Consider the following 22,509-nt stretch of genomic DNA (forward strand, 5'->3'; position numbering starts at 1 on the left):
CCCTTTACATAAAAAATGTTGATGGCTTCAATATTTTTTTTTTTTTTGCATTGTCAGCACCTCATTTTCTATTGAAATAAATAACACATTAACATGGCTTGCATATGTCATACTTTTACATTACAAACTTTATAGAGATGGTACTGTTGGCACCCCATCCTTATTAATTATAAGTGGTTGCTTTGCTTTCAACCCTAATATAGGTATGGGACCAATTATCCAGAAACACAGAAAGTTCCAAATTACGGAAAGGCCGGCTCCCATAGACTCCATTATAAACAAATAATCAAAAATGATTTCCTTTTTCTCTGTAATAATAAAACAGTAGCTTGTACTTGATCCAAACTAAGATTTAATTAATCCTTATTGGAAGCAAAACCAGCCAATTGGGTTTATTTAATGTTTACATGACTTTCTAGTAGACTTAAGGTATGAAGATCCAAATTACAGAAAGAACTATTATAAGGAAAGCACCAGGTCCCGAGCATTCTTGATAAGAGGTCCCATACCTGTTTACAATATTCAGTGTAGATGCAGTCCTTGGTCACAGTGTCGTTGGAAATGTACAGATGTTGGCAACACTGCTCCAAGAAACAGGCCACGGATCTCACCAATTTAATCATTTTTCTTATGAGTGGGATCATTTTTCTTTTGAGTGGGAAGTTTCAGGTATGCTTGATAGAAGAAGCTGCAGAAAAGCACCAAGTAACTAAAATACATCAGAGAAGACCAGAATATATTTTCTGTGCGGCTTGAACAACTTCCATCCTGCATCCACTTATAAATGAAAAAATTCACCACGATGCCCATAACCATCTGTAAGATCTGAGTAAATGTGATGAACATGGCACAGGATCGTGGGACGGGAATCCCAGCTGCACGGAATGTGTAGTAAGAATACATGAAGGCATGCACCGTGAAGTTCATGGACATGAACCATCCGCCTCCAGCAACCGTGTCCTTGTAGGCGTACCAGGTATAAAGTAGCACAGTGATATGGTGGTACCAATGAAGGAAGATCAGCTTTTGCTTGCGCAGGACAATAAACAAGGTGTCACCTATAAAAAAGTCAATAAATCAGTTATAGAATAGATTGGAATAGTGTAATTACAGTAAAGGTGGCCATAGAGATTCGCTTGTTTGGTGATTTTGCCAAATGAGCGGATCTCTCCCCGATATGCTCACATTGAGGTGGACGATATCGGGCTGATCCGATCGTGGGCCCTAGGGCCCAATGATTGAATCATAATGTAACCAACACAGGCGGTCGGATCACGGGACCGAATCAACGAATAGATGCGGCCGACTGGATTTTTAATCCTACCCAATCAACATCTACCTGATTTACTGCCAGATATCGATGGGGAAGCCGGTAGGGCCGCACACACTCTGTCTGTCGGCAGCTTTTATCAGCCCGTGTATGGCCAGCTTTACACAAAGATATATTTTTAAGCAGGTACAGGTATATATTCCATTATTTAGAAACCCATTATCCAAAAACCTCTGAATTATGGGGAGGCTGTCTCCCATAGAGCACCCTTTAATCAAATAATTCTAATTTTTCAAAATTTGCTTTTCTTATTTGCTTTCTGTCTGTAATAATAAAACAGTACCTCCTACTTGATTCCAATTAAGATACAATTCATTCTTATTGGAGCCAAAACATTCCTTTTGGTTTATTTCATGTTTAAATTATCTTTTTGACTTAAAATCCTCAGCATTCTGGATAATAGGTCCCATTCATGTTGTAATTAAAAAAACTCAAGACATTATTCATGATGTAAAATAAATCAGACATAATGGCATGTTAAATTAGATAGAGAGCGGTATAATTATCTTATACCAATACTGCACCACTCTACTGTTGGAAGGAAGGGGGCTGCTTCCTTGAAAATCACTGTTCGGACCAGACTAATACGAGACAGGAAATCTAAAATAGAATGCAAAAGGAAGATCCCCAGGCACCTTTTAAAACACTTTGTGGCTTGATGGGCTTTACTATTAATTTTACTAATTAAGACAATACTACTCTTTGTGTGTGCTTCGTTTTGCATTCTATTTTATGCCATGTTAATAAGGTAAAATATATTTAAGATTTAAGATTGCCAGAAATTAATATTTATTTTAAAATGTAACACTTAACCGGTGGTGACCAGGCAGGGGGTGGGGCCATGATGTGGAGGGGCGGACCGTGGCATTGGAGGCGGGGCTACGCCACAGCAATCAGCGATTGGCTGATCGCCGTGTCAATCATGGGGAATCCTGATCTGGGCAGCCCTTCAAAATACCGTGCTGTCTAGGTCAAAACCAGACAGTTGCCAAACCTACTCTCTTTTTATACTGCTTTCCACCATCACCTCTACATTCTATTTTTTAGCCCCTTTTCTCTAGTTTCTTTTCATTTACCTAAACCATCTTCTCTTCTATCACTTCACAGGTTTCCAGACTGGTGGGGTAAGGGGCAGAAGGGAATTAAAGCAAAGGAATAAAGATAAAAAAAGGTACCTGGGTGCTGACTCTGATACACATAACCCAGGAATAGTTAATCACTGCAGCAGACAGTGACTAAACTTCAGCTTTTTTTCTGTCAAAGTGCAAGTTCCTGTCCTGCCAGTAAGCGATTGGCTGGGCTGCAGAAACTTCAAATTTCTTTGAGCCTAGCCAATCCTCTTGAGGCTGTACCGGGACTTATATCTTGAAGGGGAAAAAACAGGAAGTAAAACGTTTTCTTTCTTTTTTTCCCCTTCTTGATTCTTTATTATTAGGCAGGTTTGGGAAGACTTAGCCTTCCCTAGCCTTAGTGAAAATCCGTCCATGTGGAAAGAAACAAATATAATTATCCTATTAATAGTTGACACCCTGGCAAGTGACTGGGTTCCTTACATAAGGTGCATGACTGAGTGGGGGCAAAGGACAACAGAAGCAGACAGATGCTATAGGTCACATTACACAATAGTAATGTGTAATAGAAGTGAGCAGCCTAATAAAAATCGGTCACTTGGATGATTTCACAACCAGTAGGCATTCTTTACAGATGTGAAATCAGTTTTAGATATACTTATATAGCATATGCCCAGCTGTACACTGACTAATGTCTAAATATAGAATGTGGTTTCATATTTTAGTACACTGTAGGGGGCCGATTCACTAAGCTCGAGTGAAGGATTCGAATGAAAAATACTTCGAATTTCGAAGTATTTTTTGGGTACTTCGACCATCAAATGGGCTACTTCGACCTTCGACTACGACCTTCGACTTCGATTCGAACGTTTCGAACGAAAAATCGTTCGACTATTCGACCATTCGATAGTCAAAGTACTTTCCCTTTAAAAAAAACTTCGACCCCCTACTTCGGCAGATAAAACCTACCGAAGTCAATGTTAGCCTATGGGGAAGGTCCCCATAGGTTTGCTAACCTTTTTTTGATCGAAGGATTTTCCTTCGATCGTTGGATTAAAATCCTTCGAATCGTTCGAACGTTTAGCGCTAAATCCTTCGACTTCGATATTCGAAGTCGAAGGATTTCAATTCGAGGGTCGAATTTCGAAGTATTTTTAACTTCGAGATTCGACCCTTAGTGAATCTGCCCCTAGGTGTAAAAGGTACGATATATTTTTCATGTTATTATCAAACTGTTAATCATGCAATAAAATGGAACAAATGGTGAAAATCTTATTTAAGAGAGATGGGTGAAAGCATTTTTTTACACCCCTTTTAAAACAAGGCACTGTTACACCCTGAGAAAACAGAGAGGAATGCCAACTCTGATAAACAGATAAAAGTGTATTGGTTGTTCTGCATTTCCAACATCTCACTTCTTTTATTATTCATTCCTCCCTCATGTTGATAAGAACGAAATAAAAAAAAAATCTAACCAGTAATTTGGATCCAGAGCTGCTTTACCAAGCTGTGCAGATCATATTCGTATTATTACTTTTTAGAGCCACAATGAACAGATCTTTTAATATAGAAAAGCAATTCTATTAAATGTTATCACGTTTTTATCAACAGGAAGGAATGGTGCCAAACATCAAGAAAAGCCCTGAAGCATTGCCCCATCACTAGTGTAGAAATACTTTCCTTTTTAAAGAATGTTTAGAAAAATTCCCAACAGCACGAACCTACCCATTCCATAACTTAGACTTGGCTCATTTTAATGTCCCAGCCACTGGGAAAAAAACAACTATGGTGGCAGCTAATTGACAAAGAAAATGGCCATTTTTCCAGAGATGCAACACTGGGCCACTGCCATGTTTTTCCAGCGCCGGTCATTCTTTCCTAGTGTGCCATTGGTTAGTCGAAGCTTCTTATGGATTTAAATATAACCAGTGGCATACCTCAAGCCTGATTGGCTGGGGGCCCCCCTACAATAAATTGATGGCAGGCCTGGCTTGCACCCTGAGGCCCCAATCCCCACCCTGTTCCCAACAAACAACCAGCCAGCAACCTGCCACCTAAAAGTTTACAATGCAGGTGAGGGGGAACTACCATATAAAAGACCCCCTTGTTTCCTCAGCAAAATCACAGGATCTTCTGTAGGTTAGTTTTGCCAGTAAATATACTGTAACAAACTGTTACTCAGCACTTGTAACATTGCTGTGTTTGTTTGTAGAATTGTGTAGCTATGCATTCATTCATGGCTCTCCATCTACCTTTCTGTTGCAAAATAGGGCTTTTGCTGCCAAGAAATACAGTATTTTATTTGCACAAGCTGAATAGACTGGTGGCAGAACAATAGGAGTAGCAGATCCCATAATTGGGAGGAGCAGGAAAAAGGAACCTATCAGACCTGAATTGACAATCTGTAGGTTCTGGCAAATGCCACAAGGGCTGCTGTAAGGTGGGGCTGTTTAGGCCTCTGTATTTTACCTGAATTTTGAATTTGAGCCCATTACTGAACTGAAAAAAATACTTATTTTGTGTTTTTCCCCATGCCAATGTATACAGATATAGACCTTATTAGGTCTCTTTGTGCATTTATTTTTAAACAATAGAAGGAATCTTAAAAATAATTTACTCACCAAGTTCTGGTACTTTACTTAAAGTAAAGGCATAAGACCAGAATTTGCTAATGGGCCCGTTGTAAAAAGCACGGTCACATACCGACTGCTTGAAACCACTGCTAATAAGTAAATTTCCCATGAAACAACCAGTACGAAGTGCGCCTATGATACTGTAAAGATAAAAAAAGAATGAAAACATTTAAGGTGATTTACATGCTTAAGTAGCAGAGTAGGACATATAATAAAATCCAATAGGAATTTTGGAACTGTTCTTCAGAAACAACAAGAACCGACTCAGACGTAGCAGGCGTAAAGGGGGCACGAATGTTGGAGTACATCTAACAGCATTCTACAGCATACAGGTATGGGATCCATTAACCAGAAATCCATTATCCAGAATGCTCCAAATTACAGGAAGGCCAACTCCCATAGACTCCAGTTGAAATGATTTCCTTTTTTTCTGTTATAATAAAACAGTACCTTGTACTTGATCCAAAATAAAATATAAGTAATCCTTACTGGAGGCAAAATAATAGCATGTCCATGCAGATGAATGCAGAGCTCCCTGCTTTCAGCAGTGCTATATTTATTTGTGACGGGTAGATGAGGCACATAGACCTCTACCCATTCCCATGCACTGAGCATTATCTTCTACATCTCATACTAGATTTTAGTCCCCCGACACTTTTGGGCCCCACTCCATCTGCATCAGCTCTAGATGTAAGTGTAGGGGGATGTCCAACATTGGGGATTGTGGAATATGACGGGTAAGGGGGGGAGCAGAGGATCACAGGTCCATACTGGATCCCCAAAGTTATGCTCCACTGTTCACAAATGTACATGAGAAGACATATACTTATGTGCACATTTTTTCCAAACAACCCCATTTTACAGTAATCTGAATGTGATTCATAGGTTACAGTAGTAGAACAGTGCTGTCCAACTTCTGTGGTACCAGATTTTTTCTGGCCTATGTGGGGAAGTGCTGATAATGGAAGCTCTTGTGTTGACATTCAAAATAATGCTCACTAAATACACTCAAGCGCTGGCAGATATTGCATCTAGAGCTCCAATCTTCTTCACCATTGAGATAAGCCTGCCTCTAAAAACAAAAAAAAATCCTATTGGGTTTATTGAATTTTTAAATAGGGATGCACCGAATCCAGGATTCGGTTCGAGATTCGGGCCTTTTCAGCAGGATTCGGATTCGGCAGAATCCTTCTGCCAGGCCGAACCGAATCCGAATCCTAATTTGCATATGCAAATTAGGGTCAGGGAGCGAAATCGAGTGACTTTTTGTCACAAAACAAGGAAGTAAAAAATGTTTTTCCCTTCCCACCATATGCAAATTAGGATTCAGATTCGGTTCGGAATTCGGCCGAATCTTTCGCAAAGGATTCGGGGGTTCGACCAAATCCAAAATAGTGGATTCGGTGCATCCCTATTTTTAAATGATTTATTTGGAGACAAGGTATGTAGAGCCAAATAACAGAAAGACCCCAGGAAACTCTCAGGCCTTGAGCATTCTGGATAACAGGTGCCATACTTGTATTAGCAAGGGTTTAAAGCATGATGAGAGCTGTAGTACAGGGACAATTGAGATGGATTCTTTATATTGTGCAATTATACTTCTTCACTGTCCGGCAGGGCAGGTAATCTAATAGATGCACTCCTCATCATTCAGAATGCATTTTAGCATTAAACAGCTAAATAGCACAATTTCACTCCTTCTTTAGTTTAATTACAGTGCAATATTAGCAATAGCAAGCAAGTATTGTATGCAATGCCCCTATATTACATAACAGTAGGGATGCACTTAGTGCATCCCTACTTAGTGAAAGATTTGGTCGAATACTGAACCAAATCCGAATCCTAATATGAATATGCAAATTAGGGGCAGGAAAGGAAAAAGTGGGAAAAATTCTTCTTTTGTGATGAAAAGTCACGTGATTTCCATACCCGCCCCTAATTTACCTATGCAAATCAGGATTCGGTTCAGCCAGGCACAAGGATTCGGCCGAATCCTGCTGAAAAAGGCCAAATCCTGGTCGGATTCCGAACCGAATCCTGGATTCAGTGCATCCCTAGATAACAGGGAAGTCTATTAGTGAGGGTAGGAAAGATTTACACTAAATAATCTGAATCTGGAAAGCCGCTGGAAATCAGTTATATGGATGTATGGATGGCATCCCCTTTTAAGGAGAGCCCCCCCCCCAGAAACAAAAATTCCTCTGTGTACATCCTGCTCCCTGTTCTTAGTTCATGTGAAAGGTGCCAAAGTCATTAACAAACATTTTTACCACCAAACACCCAAGCAATGTCTCCCCTTTAGATGTTTGATACTAAAGAAATGGTCACTTTTTGCAGGGGTCGTCGGGGCCCCATAAATACTGCTGCTTTTCAATAACAGATGACTCATCACAGTGCAGGGCTGCAAGGGATTATACACCATGGATGATCCCTTTGCATGTATTAGATGTTTGTTTACAGTCTGCTTGCTGATAATAGATTCATTGGTTTGCTAATGGTAACAGAACACACATCATATGTCTATTAATGGCACGTTAATGAAACACTAACAATTAGCTCAGCTGCATATATATATATATATATTTTTTTTTTTTTTTTTTTTTTCAAAAAAGAACCAGCAACGGGGATATTTTTCAAAATATAATATTGCTAGCCTACATGTTAAATAATACATAACTGGTAACGTTTCTTAAGTGTTTTGCTCTAAACAGCATTGCATTTATTATCTAGTAAATTCTTGCTCTCTAACTGGTTTAATGGACCCCAAAGGTAAAAGATAACTACACATTTTGCAGAAAAAGATAATGCCCATATAATCCATATCATGGATTGTTAGATGGCAAATTTGTTCTCAGTGAGCTATAAAGTTCAGCTCATAAAATGCATTTATTATTTAGAGAGCAAGCTTACATAACTTGCACGACTGCCAAAGACTAGATTCTCCGTGGATACAGCAAACTGCAGAATGCATATACCTTCAAGCACAAGACAGTCCTCAGATAACACATGATCTTTGGTCTAGTATGCCATACAACTGTCTAAGACAAACTCTGCATATGTTGTTATCTTGTGTTCTGTGTCTATAAGAACCTTGTGCTTTATGCTTTGTTGCTACACAGGTCATGCAAGACCAATTACACAAAGTAGCCGTGCAAATGCAGTAAAGACAATTCCCAAGTATGTATTCCTAGTTATTGCAGCCCTGGGCCTTTACAGAGGATAATGCCATTTCCTTTGGAAAGTAAAGGTGGCCATACACGGGCCGATAAAAGCTGCAGACAGACCGAGTCGGCAGCTTATTGGCCCGTGTATGGGGTCCCCCGATGGGCTTCCCCGGAGAAGATCTGGCCCAAAAGTCGGCCAGATCTCGATCGGATGGGACTAAAAATCCCGTTGGATCGCAGCCGCATCTGTTTGTTGATGCGGTCCTGCGATCCGACCGCCCATTCCTGATCGTTAGGATCCGATCGTTGGGCCCTAGGGCCCACGATCGGATCAGCACGATATTGCCCACCTCAAGGTGGGCATATCGGAGAGAGATCCGCTCGTTTGGCGACATCGCCAATTGAGCGGATCTCTCCGTGTATGGCCACCTTAAGCCATCAAAATATTTTTCTGTACCAATTTTAGACTCCCAGATGACTCCCATTGCTCCATTTTTGCCCTTGCACTTTGCACCCCAACTTTTTCCCTTCATGACCTGCCATTGTCCTGTGGTTATGCAGATGAATACAGAGTTCCCTGCTTTCAGCTGTGCTTTATTCATTAGGGATAGGTACATGAGGCACATAAACCTGAACATGATCTACTACATCTCATACTGGATTCGTAGTCCCTCCACACTTTTGGGCCCCACTCTCCTTGCATCAGCTTTAGATGTAAGTGTAGGGGAGAGTCCATGGGGATTATGAAACATTACTGGGGGGAGCAGAGGATCACAGGTCCATTGGATACCCCAAAGTTATGCTCCCAACTGTTACTCCACTGTTCACAAATGTACATGAGAAGACATATACTTATGTGCACATTTTTTCCAAACAACCCCATTTTACAGTAATCTGAATGTGATTCATATGTTACTGTAGACTCATTTTCATGGTATTAATGTAAACAGTGCTGTCCATCTTCTGTGGTACCTGAATTTTTCTGGCCTACGTGGTGGAGGGCTGATAATGGAAGCCAGTGTTGACCACTCCCCCTATTAAACTGCACCTATTTAAACCACACCCATGTTATCTCAAGAACTTTTAAAATCCATGTCCACATTAAAGGAATTGTTCAGTGTAAAAATAAAAACTGGGTAAATAGATTAAGAATAAAAAATGTTTCTAATATAGTTAGTTAGCCAAAAATGTAATGTATAAAGGCTGGAGTGACTAAATTTCTAACATAATAGCCAGAACACTACTTCTTGCATTGCAGCTCTCTTGGTTTCCACTGATTGGTTAACAGGCAGTAACCAATCAGTGACTGAGGGGGCACAACAAGGGTCATAACTGTTGCGTTTGAATCTGAGCTGAATGCTGAGTTATCAATTGCAAACTCACTGAACAGTTATGTCCCATGTGGCCCCCTTCAGGTCACTGGGGGTCATTTATCAACACTGGGCAAATTTGCCCATGGGCAGTAACCCATGGCAGCCAATCAAATTGCTGCAATCCTTGTTCTACTTGCAGCTGGCTTCAAAAAGCTAATCACTGATTGGTTGCTATAGGTAACTGCCCATGGGCAAATTTGCCCAGTGTTGATAAATGAGCCCCACTGACTAACTTAGAGTTAGAGAGCTGAAAAGCAGGAAGTTGTGTTCTGTTATGTTACACATCCAATCACTCCAGCCGTTATAGATTACAATTTGGCTAACTAACTATATTAGAAAAAATTATTATTTCGCACTGCCTATCTATTTACCTAGTTTTTATTTTTATACTGAACTGTTTCTTTAATAGCGATTAAAAAATTAAATGGTTGGTGTTTACTGTAGGGATATCTCTCATCATCCATATGTGAAAAATATTCATACCATCAAATATACCATAAATATACCCTTAATTCCATATGCCACCTCCTTCCCTGTGGATAACACAGCCCCCCCAGCATATGATTAAACACCTTAGGGCCCCCCTAAAAAATTTTTCCAAATGCTAACACACCCAGGCAGGCAGAGTATGGCACATACAGGGGCCATAGGGCAGGCAAAGTATGGCACATACAGGGGGCATAGATCAGGCAGAGTATGGCACATACAGGGAGCATAGGGCAGACAGAGTATGGCACATACAGGGAGCACAGGGAAGGCAGAGTATGGCACACACAGGGAGCATAGGGAAAGCAGAGTATGACACATACAGGGATCATAGATCAGGCAGAGTATGGCACACACAGGGAGCATAGGGCAGGCTGAGTATGGTACACACAGGGAACACAGGGCAAGCAGAGTATGGCACACACAGGAAGCATAGGGGAGGCAGAGTATGGCACACATAGTTAGCATAGGGCAGGCAGAGTATGGCACACACTAGGGGCATAGGGCAGGCAGAGTATGGCACACAGGGGGCGTAGGGCAGATAGAGTATGGCACACACAGGAAGAATAGGAAATGCAGAATACAGCAGGAGACTGTGAAACTGATCAGGACCACTTTGAACAGTTCATACTGTGCTACATTCAGTGACAGAGTGCTGGTGCCCAACTAGCAGTTTGTCTGGGTTGTGAACAATGTGCACAGTTTTGAGTCTGGGGCTGAGGTGAGAACAGTGCAGGACTTTAGTGTGTGAACAGAAGATGTGTTACAGCTATGAACAATGCAGGAGTTTACTGTCTGAATTTGAGGTGTAAACAATGCAGGGGCCAGTAAATCTCTGTACTGATACCTTTTTAAGCTTACACAAAATAAGAAATTCACGGCCTGCAGATTCTGAGGGGAAAGATCAATTATGGACAGTTGTGGGCTAAGTGATAAGAGAGATCTGATGGGCAAATATTAATCCGGGGTTGGCAGTGCAGATTTCAGTGGAGACGCTTATAAAAGGCTTACCTGAACACAGCAAGTGTGAAGGACCAGAGAACTAAAGGCCTACGCAAATCAAACCTCTGTCTTTCTTTCATCATACGTTGACCTCCAAATATCAATGCAGCGTACAGCAATGAGAAGAAGAAAGACTTGCTCCTGAGGAAGAAAAATTATTTTTTGATTATTATCGCCTGCACACAATCTGCATTGAACTACAGTATATTTCTCTTGCTCTGCCACTTGCACTGGGAGCGGATATTGATCCTAGGATCCCTTTATAATGATAAGGACAACTAAAAACCAGTGGCAGCACTGGATTCCAGCTATAAAATTACCATTGGATCTGGTTGTGTTTAAGTCACCACAGACCTGACACTTTTACCTGCATCTATCTCTTTTCTGTGTTCTCCAAGGTGTTCACGCACTACTTCCATTATTGCTCTATTAAATGAAGTAGGGGTTAGGGGAGCAGTTTACTCTTGTCTTCATAATTTATATATGTTCCATCCTTTATTATTGCACATCCCTCAAGAAGAAGACCTTCCTTAGCAGTGTGTTCTTATTACATGTGATCACAAGTGGCAAACATTATAAGAATCACGTAAAAAAAACAAAAAAACAGGGAAAGGCATCAATCAATGAAACAGAGGGATGTAATCATTATCTCAGAAGTAAAAGTTAGACATCATTCCATAAAACAGAACATTTGACCTTTACATCAGGAAATGGTAGTTTAGTTTTATGACCAGTGGATAAGTATTGCATAATTCAGCTTCACAGGAATTTGCAGAATACATTTGTATCACCTTTGTACCATTGCCTAAAGTCATTTTCTGCTTCTTAGTTCTTTAAATTGCTTATGTAAGCTTTCTTAGACATTGCAGTAATATAATTATACTTGAATCTGATCTAGACATATCTACGTATCAATGGAGGCCAAGCCATGAGTGTTGATTCAACAATGGAGGACTGTGTTACCTCCACATTTGGTGGCCATTAGTGATGAGCTAATGTTTACGCCATCTGCAAATCATTTTGTAAAACTGCAGCAAAAATTTGGCACAGCAAAAAAATTGCCAAGACAAAAAAGTCACTGGAAGAAAAAAATACCCTTTGACTTTAATACATTGGGAGAGAGAAAATTAAAGTTGCAAAATTGTTTCATGCCTAATAACTTCAATGTGTTTGGTGAATTTTACAGGGACCAACTGGTAGGGTGTCCAAACCAATGGAATGGTCCAAGGGCTAAAGGGAGAGATACCAGTGGTGTAACTACAGAGATACAGGGGACACAGCTGGGGTCTGCTTTCTCGTTTGCCACCCACAATATTTTGCAGGAGGCAAAATAGCAGGTCACTTGTGACACGCTCCCCGACACACAAAATGGAAGAGGGGACAGGCCCCCTTTATAGTATATGGAACCAGTGGTGTAACTATATATAATTGGGCCTCACAGCAAATTATTTTTCAGGCCCCAAAATATCTAGAGGTTGACTTATTTTACTAATATTTATCAAAACTATAAAGAGATACAGGGAGAAGTAGACAGGTAGAGATGTGGTTCTGTACAGTGCCTGAGATTAAGGCATGTGGAAAGCAAATAGGGAACCTCTGTGGCAGGAAAGCACACTTTTCAAGGCATAGAAACCACAGAGATTCTTATCAGGGTTGGGATAAACAGTAGCTCCAGATTCCCAGCATCCTCTGACAGTTTCCAGCTGCTGGCACAAACAAGTCTAAACAGAAATATGAGGAAGCTTCTTCTCACTGTGAAATTGCCATTGGCAGATTATATTTCTAGTCTTTACTTTCCCCTCAGGAACAAGGCCACTACCATAATCACAGGATAGCTTTATTTGTTTCTGTCATAAAATAAACCTTTTTTTAAATAAAGTATATTCTCCCTTTTTCCTCCATTCATATTTCATAATGTTTTTGTGGCAATAATCTGATACAGACAGTGCCAGTGCAGTCATCACCCCACATATTCGATATTCTGAAGCCACCAAATAATAAAATGTTGGAGGAACTTTACAGGGTGCTACAGTATATTACAATTTCGGTATATATTGTCATGAAAATGATCAGGCAAATCAGGGTAAAGAGCAAGTGAATGCAAAGGTACCTCCGCCCACTGAAATTCCTCGCACACCTTAGTATACACTTCTGTATACACATGCAGGCCGGCTTAATTTAGCACAAAGAGAACTGTCAAATCCAGTCAAATAGACATGGCTATGCTCTGTCTGCTGTGTACTCACTTAGCAACTCTGTATATTATGGTATCTTCTCCATTGTTATCAGTACTGGCAATAGAGAGAGTGAGGGGTCATTCCCTGAAGCCACCATAACATAGTGCCTATCCTGCATCCCAATTCTAAATAGCATAACACTGCCTGGCACCCTAGTATGCACGGTCCAACACCTATTTATCAGAACAATTTAAAGGGGTTGGTCACCTTTGAGTTAACTTGTATTATGGGGTAGAGAGTGATATTCTGAGACAATTTGCTATTGGATTTAATGTTTTTTTATTCATTTGTTTTTTGTGGGTTTTGGGTTATTTAGCTTTTTTATTTAGCTTTTTTTATTCAGCAGCTCTCCAGTTTGCAGTTTCAGCAATATGGCTGCTAGGGTCCAAATTCCCATAGAAACCATACACTGATTTAAATTAGGGACTGGAGTATGAATAGGAGAGGCCTTAATAGAAAGATGAGTAATAAAATGTAGCAATAAGAATAAATATCAGTAACCCCAATTTGAGTCAAAAAAAGATAGCAAAAATATAACTATTAAAAATATAATGAAGACAAATCGAAAAGTTGCTTAGAATTGGCCAACATAATAAAACTTAATTTAGAGCTGAACCAAAATAGAACAAAGAAAGGTACATGGAACAAAGCATTTTATTTGGCAATCTATATGGTTAACTTTGTAATTTGTCCCCATTCAATTATACAAGTTTGTATTTATGGATTGGCTTCTCTCTACAAAATTGCAATTATACTGTGTCCTGTATTTGTTATTTTACTATTACAGATCCTATCCATATACTCCTGTGTCTCTGAATACCCTGACAAAAAGAAAATTAGCACTTTTTATCAATGTCCAAGAAGAAACTATTACAGTGCAGCATGACATGGTATTGTTCTTATTTAGCACAGAAAATGACTTGGTCTTGTTCCTCCATTTGAAAGATAGTGAAGTAGCAATTTACAGGCCATATCTGATGTGTTTATTACACTATAACAGTCTTTTATTCAGCTATGGAAAATATAGTCTGGTTAATGTGTTATTGGAGCTGATAGTTTGCAACTGATAAATATAAATACTTCAAATATTGTTCTCTATCTATATAACTGAGTTTATTTTAAGCAATTGTGTACAAGATAACCAGGTCGTTCGGTTGCAATAATATTTATCACACTGACAAGGAAGAGATTGTCCCATTAATTATGGTGTCAATCCAACACTTGTTGGGCAAAGGAGGAAACGTAGGTGTGGGGAATGAAATGGAAAGAGTGTACCACAAGTACATCATTTGGAAACAAATCTACACACGCTCAATGGGCTGGAACTATACATGTAATAATAAGAGCCTTATCTAAGGAATCGTGTGATTCGTGGAATGAGACAATAAATATGGACAGTGAAATGCTCAGTGATTAACTGTGATGCCTGGAGATGTCTGGTGTATTTTGGTTTTTACACAGCATGATAAATAGGCACTTTAGTGTAGCTCCACACAGGCTTATGCTGTGCCTGACAATAGAGCTACAGGAAGAAGCGCATTACAGCAAATCCACTTTCCTCAACCTGTGCACAAAATGCAGGTGGAGGAAAGCAGAAGACCCTATATATACCAATGTCTGTAGCAGGCTTTAGTCAGGGCCAAGAACCAATCACCTAATGGAAAGAGCTCCAAACAGATACTGAAGCCCAAATAATGACACCCATATATATTTAAAATACAATAATAAACAGAAACATAACTTGTGATTAGTTTCTGGAAACAGCACCAAGCTGGACAGGGAGCAATAAGACACATAAGATGAACATGATTATTTTCTGTTTATATGTAAAGCACTCACCAGTTTTCCTGCATCCATTGAATGGCACTCTGATCATCAAACTGTCGCTCAAAGTCATATTCCTGCAGAATAACTGACAGGTTGTGCCCATCTGGTTCACCCATTGCAGTTCCAGGCAGAATGTGAGTCGAACAGCAGAGCCCACGTGCACCTTCCTAGTACCTTCGATGCTGCCGGCTGAATGGCAGGGAAGTAGCAATGAGAAACTAGATCAACCAGTCTGACAGTTCTTGCCTCTAGATATCCCGCCCCCATACCTGCCCTGCCCCTGTCTCACCCGAACTAACAGTTCAGGTGAGACATTTAAAGACACAAGCAAATGTAACATTACCATGAGATTTGTAATAGGAAAACTGCATTACCAGGGATGAAAATACATAAGTTACTAGATCAATGGTAATAACAATAAAAGGGAAAACAATCTAGCAGAAATCAGCTGATTAACAGGCCAGTTGGAGAACTGGCTTCTAATACATTGTTAAAAATAGATAGAGATATAATATGAATGTACAGAAAGAAAGATAATATAACTGTGGGGCCAAGTTTTTAGGAACCCATCAATGGTTCTAGTTGCATACCTGTGACCCAGGCTGGTGCTCCAATTCTAGACAAAATGCATCAGCCCCAAGTACTTTTTGAGGAGCATCATGCCAAGAGGATTCCATTGTTCCAGGCATCGCCTGCTCCTACTGAAGCTGTGGGCATTTGCAGTATTGTCAAAAAAGTTCAGTACTGTGCATGTGCTTGGTCAGGGTGGCACAGGGATGCCTGGGACACCAGAACAAGATGGTGACATGACACTCCTCATGGTTTCAGTTGCAATCTCATTTACAGATAGCTCAATTAATGTATAATGGGAAGTTACTTACGGTTACTAAGAATTATACTTTCTTTCATTAGGAAAATGTTATTTTAGGGTTTAATACCCTAAAGTTGATATTTGGGTTATTTTATGTCTTCCTCCATTGCAGTGCATACATGTCCATGCCGGTGGTTGTGGGCAAAAGGGTGTTCAGAGGTCAAAAGCTATTCATGGCATCTGCTTAGACAGTACATTGTAGAATGAGAACCTAGTGCAGGAACACAAGCAACCGGAGCAGAGGAAGTCTAATAGCAGAGTCAACCCAGTCACAGGTAGAATCCCATTGTATTGCAGACTCTTGTGCAACTAAACTTGACTATTACCAGCAATTATACTCCTCCAGATCCAAATTACCCTATGTGGGCAATCAAAATGACCCTCAGTTACATCCCATACAGCATGGAACATTGTGGTACAATTCTTGCCTCCATCACTGTCAACAACCTTACATATATCAGATGGCCCCAAGCTGGGGTTAAAACCTTGGAGGATGACATCTCAGAAGGCCAACTAACAACTAACAAGAAATTGCTAAGGAATAACCAAGATATGGCAAATAATCACATGGTTTATTTACAATTTTAACTTGCCTTTCTAACTAACTAACTAACACAACTCAGAAAACAATTTGTTACAGAGTAACATTGCCACTGCCCTTCTCCCAGGCATACTAGACCTGGCAGGACTACCCACTAGGCTTGGGCGAATTTGACCTGCTTCGTTTCGACAAAGCCGCCGGCGAGATGTCATTTGCAATTGATTTTGAATTTTTATTATTTGTGGGGGTTGAGTTATTTGGCTTTTTACTGAGCAGCTCTCCAGTTTGTAATTTCAGCGATCTGTTTGCTAGGGTCCAAATTACCCTAGCACTGCACTGATTTCAGTTAGAGACTGGAATATGAATAGGAAATGCCTGAATAGAAAAATGAGATATATAAAGTAGCAATAACAATACATTTGTAGCCTTACGGAGTTGTTTTTTAGATGGGGTCAGAAAAAGAAAAATCAGAAAATCAAGATCCTTCACCTTACCTATTACGTATTGAAATGTTAATAGATTGTCATGTTGTATGTGCTCATAATTTGTATGTTAAGTACTGTACCTTTGAAAAATCATAGGAAAAGTTAACTCATCTGTGTACTTGCATCTAGAAGCTAAAAATTTGCACATGCACCCAGTGTGCCCTCAGTCACTCCCTACCCCTTTTGTTCTGTACCCCCAAACCTGTTTGGAAATTGAGAAGCAATAAACAAAAGATGAAAAAATCCTTCAAACCATATACAGGTATGGGACCTTTTTTACAGAATGATCAGGATCTGGGGGTTTTCCGGACTAGGGATCTTTCTGGGATCTCCTTACCATAAATTTGCTGAAAAATCATTTAACTATTGAAAAAACCCAATAAGATTGTTGGCTTCCAATGTTAGTTTGGATCAAGTAAAAGGTACTGTTTTATTATTACTGAGAAAAAGGAAATCATTTTTAAAAAGTTGAATTAATTAAAATGGAGTCTATGTCAGAGCTTTCTGGAAAACAGTTTTCTGGATAATGGATCCCATACTTTTAATATAGGACTTTTCTTGCAATGAATTATTTTATTTGTAGGTGCAAGATAAACAGATGCAAGCTTTAAATAATACTGGTTCTTCAATCTTTAGCTACTATTGATTCCCCAGATATAAAGTTTCAGTGACAGAACTACCGGGGGGTGCTCGTGCGCATCTGGCTTGAAAAATGGGTCCTGGAGGTGGGGCACCTGGCTGCACGCCCTGCACCCAGGCCCCGGGACGGCTACTTACGTTACTGAATGTTTTATACTGTTATTGGGTAATGGTTAGAATCTGTTGAAATAGTTTTTCTATTGAATATTCTGTCATCTGTTCAGGAATAGGGTTTATCCGGATTGCTTGGGACCAGGGTCTTTCCAAGGGTCGGATTTGTCTTCCAGGCACCTAGAGGCCAGCAAACTCCGTTAGCCTTCACCACTCTAGGATTGTGCATGCAAAGGGGAAAAGACACACAGAAATCTCATGCACAGCCAGACCCCTGTGACCCACATGTGCTCATGTGTGGACTGGCAATCGAAATAGGCCGTGGCATTTTAAGTACACAGAGGCCCAATAAATAGTGACTGTCTATGGCAATTTACAGCAGCCTCTCTGGCATTTGCCATAATCCACAGATTGCCAGTCAGGGCCTGTGTGTGCCCCAACTACAGGTGCAGCTGGATGGCATGCCACCCCTTATTTTGTGCCACCCTAGGCCCAGGTCTTTGTGGCCTTAGCACAAATCCAGGTCTGGTCTTTCCATAATTTGGATCACCAAACCTTTATGGGAGATTCCATAATTCGGGATATCGGGTTTCCAGACAAGGGATTCTATAGCTGTACTATTATTTCCTATTTCAATGAATTATACCTCATTTTGCTAACAAGTGCTGCTGTCATGATAACAGGAAAGTTGGATGATTTCCCAAGGACTGTATACAGGTATTGAGACTGGGCCCCCATGAATAACAAGATTGTGGCATGGGTGGGGCATCTCTCTCCAAATCATCTTATCATTTTAAATCACATTGTCATTATTTACACGCTTTACTAAATCAGCAAAGTAAACTGGGCTATACCACAAAAATTAAATGCCTACAAAGTATCTCTGAGACCTGGCATGACCTTACTACTTAGTTATATATAATCAACCAGGCAAATAGCATTGAGGTCATTCTTTTAGCTGATGACTTTAACCCCCGTAGAAAATGCCCTGCGGATCCTATGTCACAGAGATCAAAGTGTCTTGTGTGCAAACAGACCATACACTACACATTAAATTCACAACTCTATGCCAGCACACAACTCCTCCACTGTTACGGTGCACGTTCAATAGTGGCCACCAATCACTGTAGAATATCCAACAGGGTAGAGAACAGCACCTTGTAATGAAATAAAAAAGGCCTTTATTTAAAGATGGCTCAGACCAGATACAGCAACGTTTCAAGCCTTCCACGGCTTTTTTTTCAAGTTAACACACCTGGTCACTTAGACTTCCTTTTAAACATATAAAATGAGTTGAACTCAAATTCCAGGTGGTCCTGGTGGTGGACCATGACCCCCATTTACAACAGGGAGGTGATAGAGCAAAGAGGCTCCTCAAAAAGGGAGCCTTTTGGGCCTGGAAACCCTTAGCCCAACCAAATCTGTACTATTTCCGATTGATCCTCTCTTGTGAAAATCTGGAAGCATGCACCTTACAAATAGTCAATAAATTCACGTATCTAGGAGTACAAGTATCTCTGCCCCTATAGGTGCAATATTGAACCACTACTTGCGTGTACAAAGGGCAAGATAGAGGCGTGGGCCACATTGCCTCTGGGTCCAGTGGGTCGCTTGCAGTTAATCAAGATGATTATTTCTCCAAAGTTACAATACCCATTGTGGCATTCCCCAATATGGGTCACACAATTTTTTTTATCCTTTTAAATCCCTTAGAGACCTCCTAAAAAGCTTTTTATGGGGCAAAAGCCATAGTAGACTTCCACTAGAGACCCTCCAGTTGCCATAGAAAGTAAAGCCTCTCCTTAGACTACTAAGGAAGGTGTGGAATGTAGCTCATCAACTAATCAAATACCGAGCCTGTCACCCACAAACCCCAGTCATCAATAACGTGAGTTTCCCAGCTGTGGGGCGAGTTACGTTGCTCCCGATATGGTCAAAACTGGGGTTATGCAAGATAAGTGAAGTATGGGAGTCAAACAATCCAATACCATTTGCAGCACTTAGAGCTAGGTCTGGCCTACCTAACTTACAATGGCTTTTATACAGTAGCTTACGCTCAGCTCTGGTAAAGCAAAACGAACTTACCCCAATCCAGATAGGAAGCTCACCACTAGCAAGTGAAATAGCAGCCACCAAGCACAAAGGACTAATGTCCAACTTGTGCTCCCCTCACCTTTGATAACCTAATCTTCACAAAGTGTTATTTTTGGCTAGGAAATGGATAACTCTTTGCTGGAAAAACCCCAACCCTCCAACTTACGAACAGTGGTATAACTCTGTGAATGATCTGGCAAAAATTTAAAAAAGCTATGAACAAAAAGAATGAACAAGATCAGTCATATAGGGCAATATGGGAAAAGTGGAACGCATCATAAGTTACTCTAATTGATATATCTTAAACTGAGATCACTGTATGTAATCATTAATAAATGTTATATCAAACCATGATCTGTAAACATTTGCTTACATGTCCTATATTCCCTGTAATGCATGTATGTATATTATCTCAAATAAACTTTCTGAGCAACATTGGTGTTTCTTTTATGCACTTTTTACAAATGCATATTGAGTACAACCAGGCAGAATATAATGGAAACGATTAACTGGTGCATTTAGGTGTGCTCAAGCGTGCAACTCAATTGAGCGTCAAACACATGAAAAATAGTAAGTAAGAACCATTCAAAAATTGAATGAGACTTCACAGAGAAACTTATTCAAGGGCTTGCCCAACTTTAACTTTTAATATGATGAAGAGAGTGATATTCTGACACAATTTGCAATTGGTTTTCATTTTTTTTCTCATTATGGTTTTTGAGTTATTTAGCTTTTTACTTAGCAGCTCTCCAGTTTGCAAAAAAAAGTCAGAAGGTGGCAAATAATTCAAGAACTATAAAAACGAAAAAATGAAGTTAAGAGTTAATTAAAGGCGAACCACCCCTTTAACTCATAATTACACTACTCAAATACATCAGAGTGTTAAGAAAAATGTGGCTGAAATCTTTCAAAAAAACAAAGCTCAAAGTGAAAGAGTTCACTCCCCCGAACAACTCGCCCATTCCCACCAAACGCCGGCCCCTTTTTTAGATCCACAAACTGCTATGGCCGATTTGGCCCCTAACAGGCCTAGTATCTGGCTGATCATGATCAGTAATACGGCATACATTATATCACTGAGAATCACTTTATGGCAGACAATGTACTGTTAACCCCTCCCCCTCACTCTACCACAGGGACTCTGCCAAAACTCCCTCATGTCCCACCATGTCCTGCCTGGTACCAACTGCCCTATAGAAATCCCCCTGCCTGCAGCCCAGCACATACTTCATAACAGGCAGAACAGCACTTCTGTCTAGACAGGTCTCCCTCTGTTGTGCCTGCTCTCTCTGGGCTTCTACACTCAATCTCTGGAATCACTGCAGGACGCTTCCTCCCATTGGCTAAAGTTACAGGAAATTAGAGCTGAGGTAAGACTCCCTCTCCCATTGGCTAATGTTACAGAAAATTAGAGCTGAGGCAAGACTCCATCTCCCATTGGCTAAAGTTACAGGAAATTAGAGCTGAGGCAAGACTCCCTCTCCCATTGGCTAATGTTACAGGAAATTAGACCTGAGGCAAGACTTCCTCTCCCATTGGCAATTAGAGCTGAGGCAAGACTTCCTTTCCCATTGGATAAAGTAACAGGAAATTAGAGCTGAGGCAAGACTCCATCTCCCATTGGCTAAAGTTACAGGAAATTAGAGCTGAGGCAAGACTCCCTCTCCCATTGGCTAATGTTACAGGAAATTAGACCTGAGGCAAGACTTCCTCTCCCATTGGCAATTAGAGCTGAGGCAAGACTTCCTTTCCCATTGGATAAAGTAACAGGAAATTAGAGCTGAGGCAAGACTCCTTCTCTCACTGGCTGTGGGATACTCTGTTCCACTGGCTAAAATGACAGGAAGTGACCATTTCCAGCCATGATACAAGATGCTGCTCTCCCATTGGCTGCAGGTTACTTTCCTCTGCCTTGATTGGCTGAACTTGCAGGGGATGGTTTCTCTCACAGAAAGCCCTCCATGATGTGCTTGTGTGTGACACAGGGATGGGGGTGGGACTGTGTGTGTTACTTTTATACCAAAAAAGCATAAAACTGGTGTAAAATTTAAGTTATGTTTATAAAGCTGCACCATGTGAATTAACCCTGCCCTTTGGCAATTATTCCATATAGTAAAGCTGTGAGGCACTTGTTTATAACCCTGCGTATACCAGACTTACACCAGAATTAACACACAGAGCCCTTGTATATCAAAATACCTGCACTTACAATAGATGTTATCTAACTGCCATAACACTGATGTACATGAAGAATCATATACCTGCCGTCTAATCATGTAAGGTCTTTCATTGACCTTTTAGTATAAGCCCTTTATTTAATGCCACCTTTATACCTTCATTCATATCCCCCTATTCATGTTATCCTCTTCCTCTGCTGGGCAGAACTGCCATACCACTTGCCAATGTAAGGGCACCAGGAATGCTGCTGTGAATGGACACTGGCAATTTACCTCATACAAAGTGTAAGTATACTGTAGTCAGTGTTGGACTGGCTCACCAGATACCAGGAAAACTCCCAGTGGGCCCAGGTGTCAGTGGACCCTCATGCTTTTAAAACATTTGGCCTATTTCATGGCCATTCCTTATTTCTATGAGAACAAAGAGGGTAAATAGATGGAATGTTAGATTATAGTATGTAAAGAAAAT

The 22,509-nt window shown here is 40.4% G+C and overlaps 1 protein-coding gene across 1 annotated transcript; it reads right to left on the bottom strand.

Moving 5' to 3' along the window:
- Positions 1–394: 394 nt before the first annotated feature.
- LOC108697499 (elongation of very long chain fatty acids protein 6) lies at positions 395–21,211 on the bottom strand. Its single transcript, XM_018227602.2, has 5 exons — positions 21,091–21,211; positions 15,135–15,311; positions 11,068–11,199; positions 5,022–5,173; positions 395–1,058 (listed from the first exon to the last, which is right to left on the bottom strand). The coding sequence occupies exons 2-5, from the start codon at positions 15,236–15,238 to the stop codon at positions 616–618; spliced, it is 831 nt and encodes a 276-aa protein (XP_018083091.1). The 5' UTR covers positions 15,239–15,311; positions 21,091–21,211; the 3' UTR covers positions 395–615.
- Between the last annotated feature and the right edge of the window lie 1,298 nt (positions 21,212–22,509).

Source organism: Xenopus laevis, chromosome 7S (assembly GCF_017654675.1).
Source record: "Xenopus laevis strain J_2021 chromosome 7S, Xenopus_laevis_v10.1, whole genome shotgun sequence".
Classification (NCBI taxonomy): Eukaryota; Metazoa; Chordata; class Amphibia; order Anura; family Pipidae; genus Xenopus; species Xenopus laevis.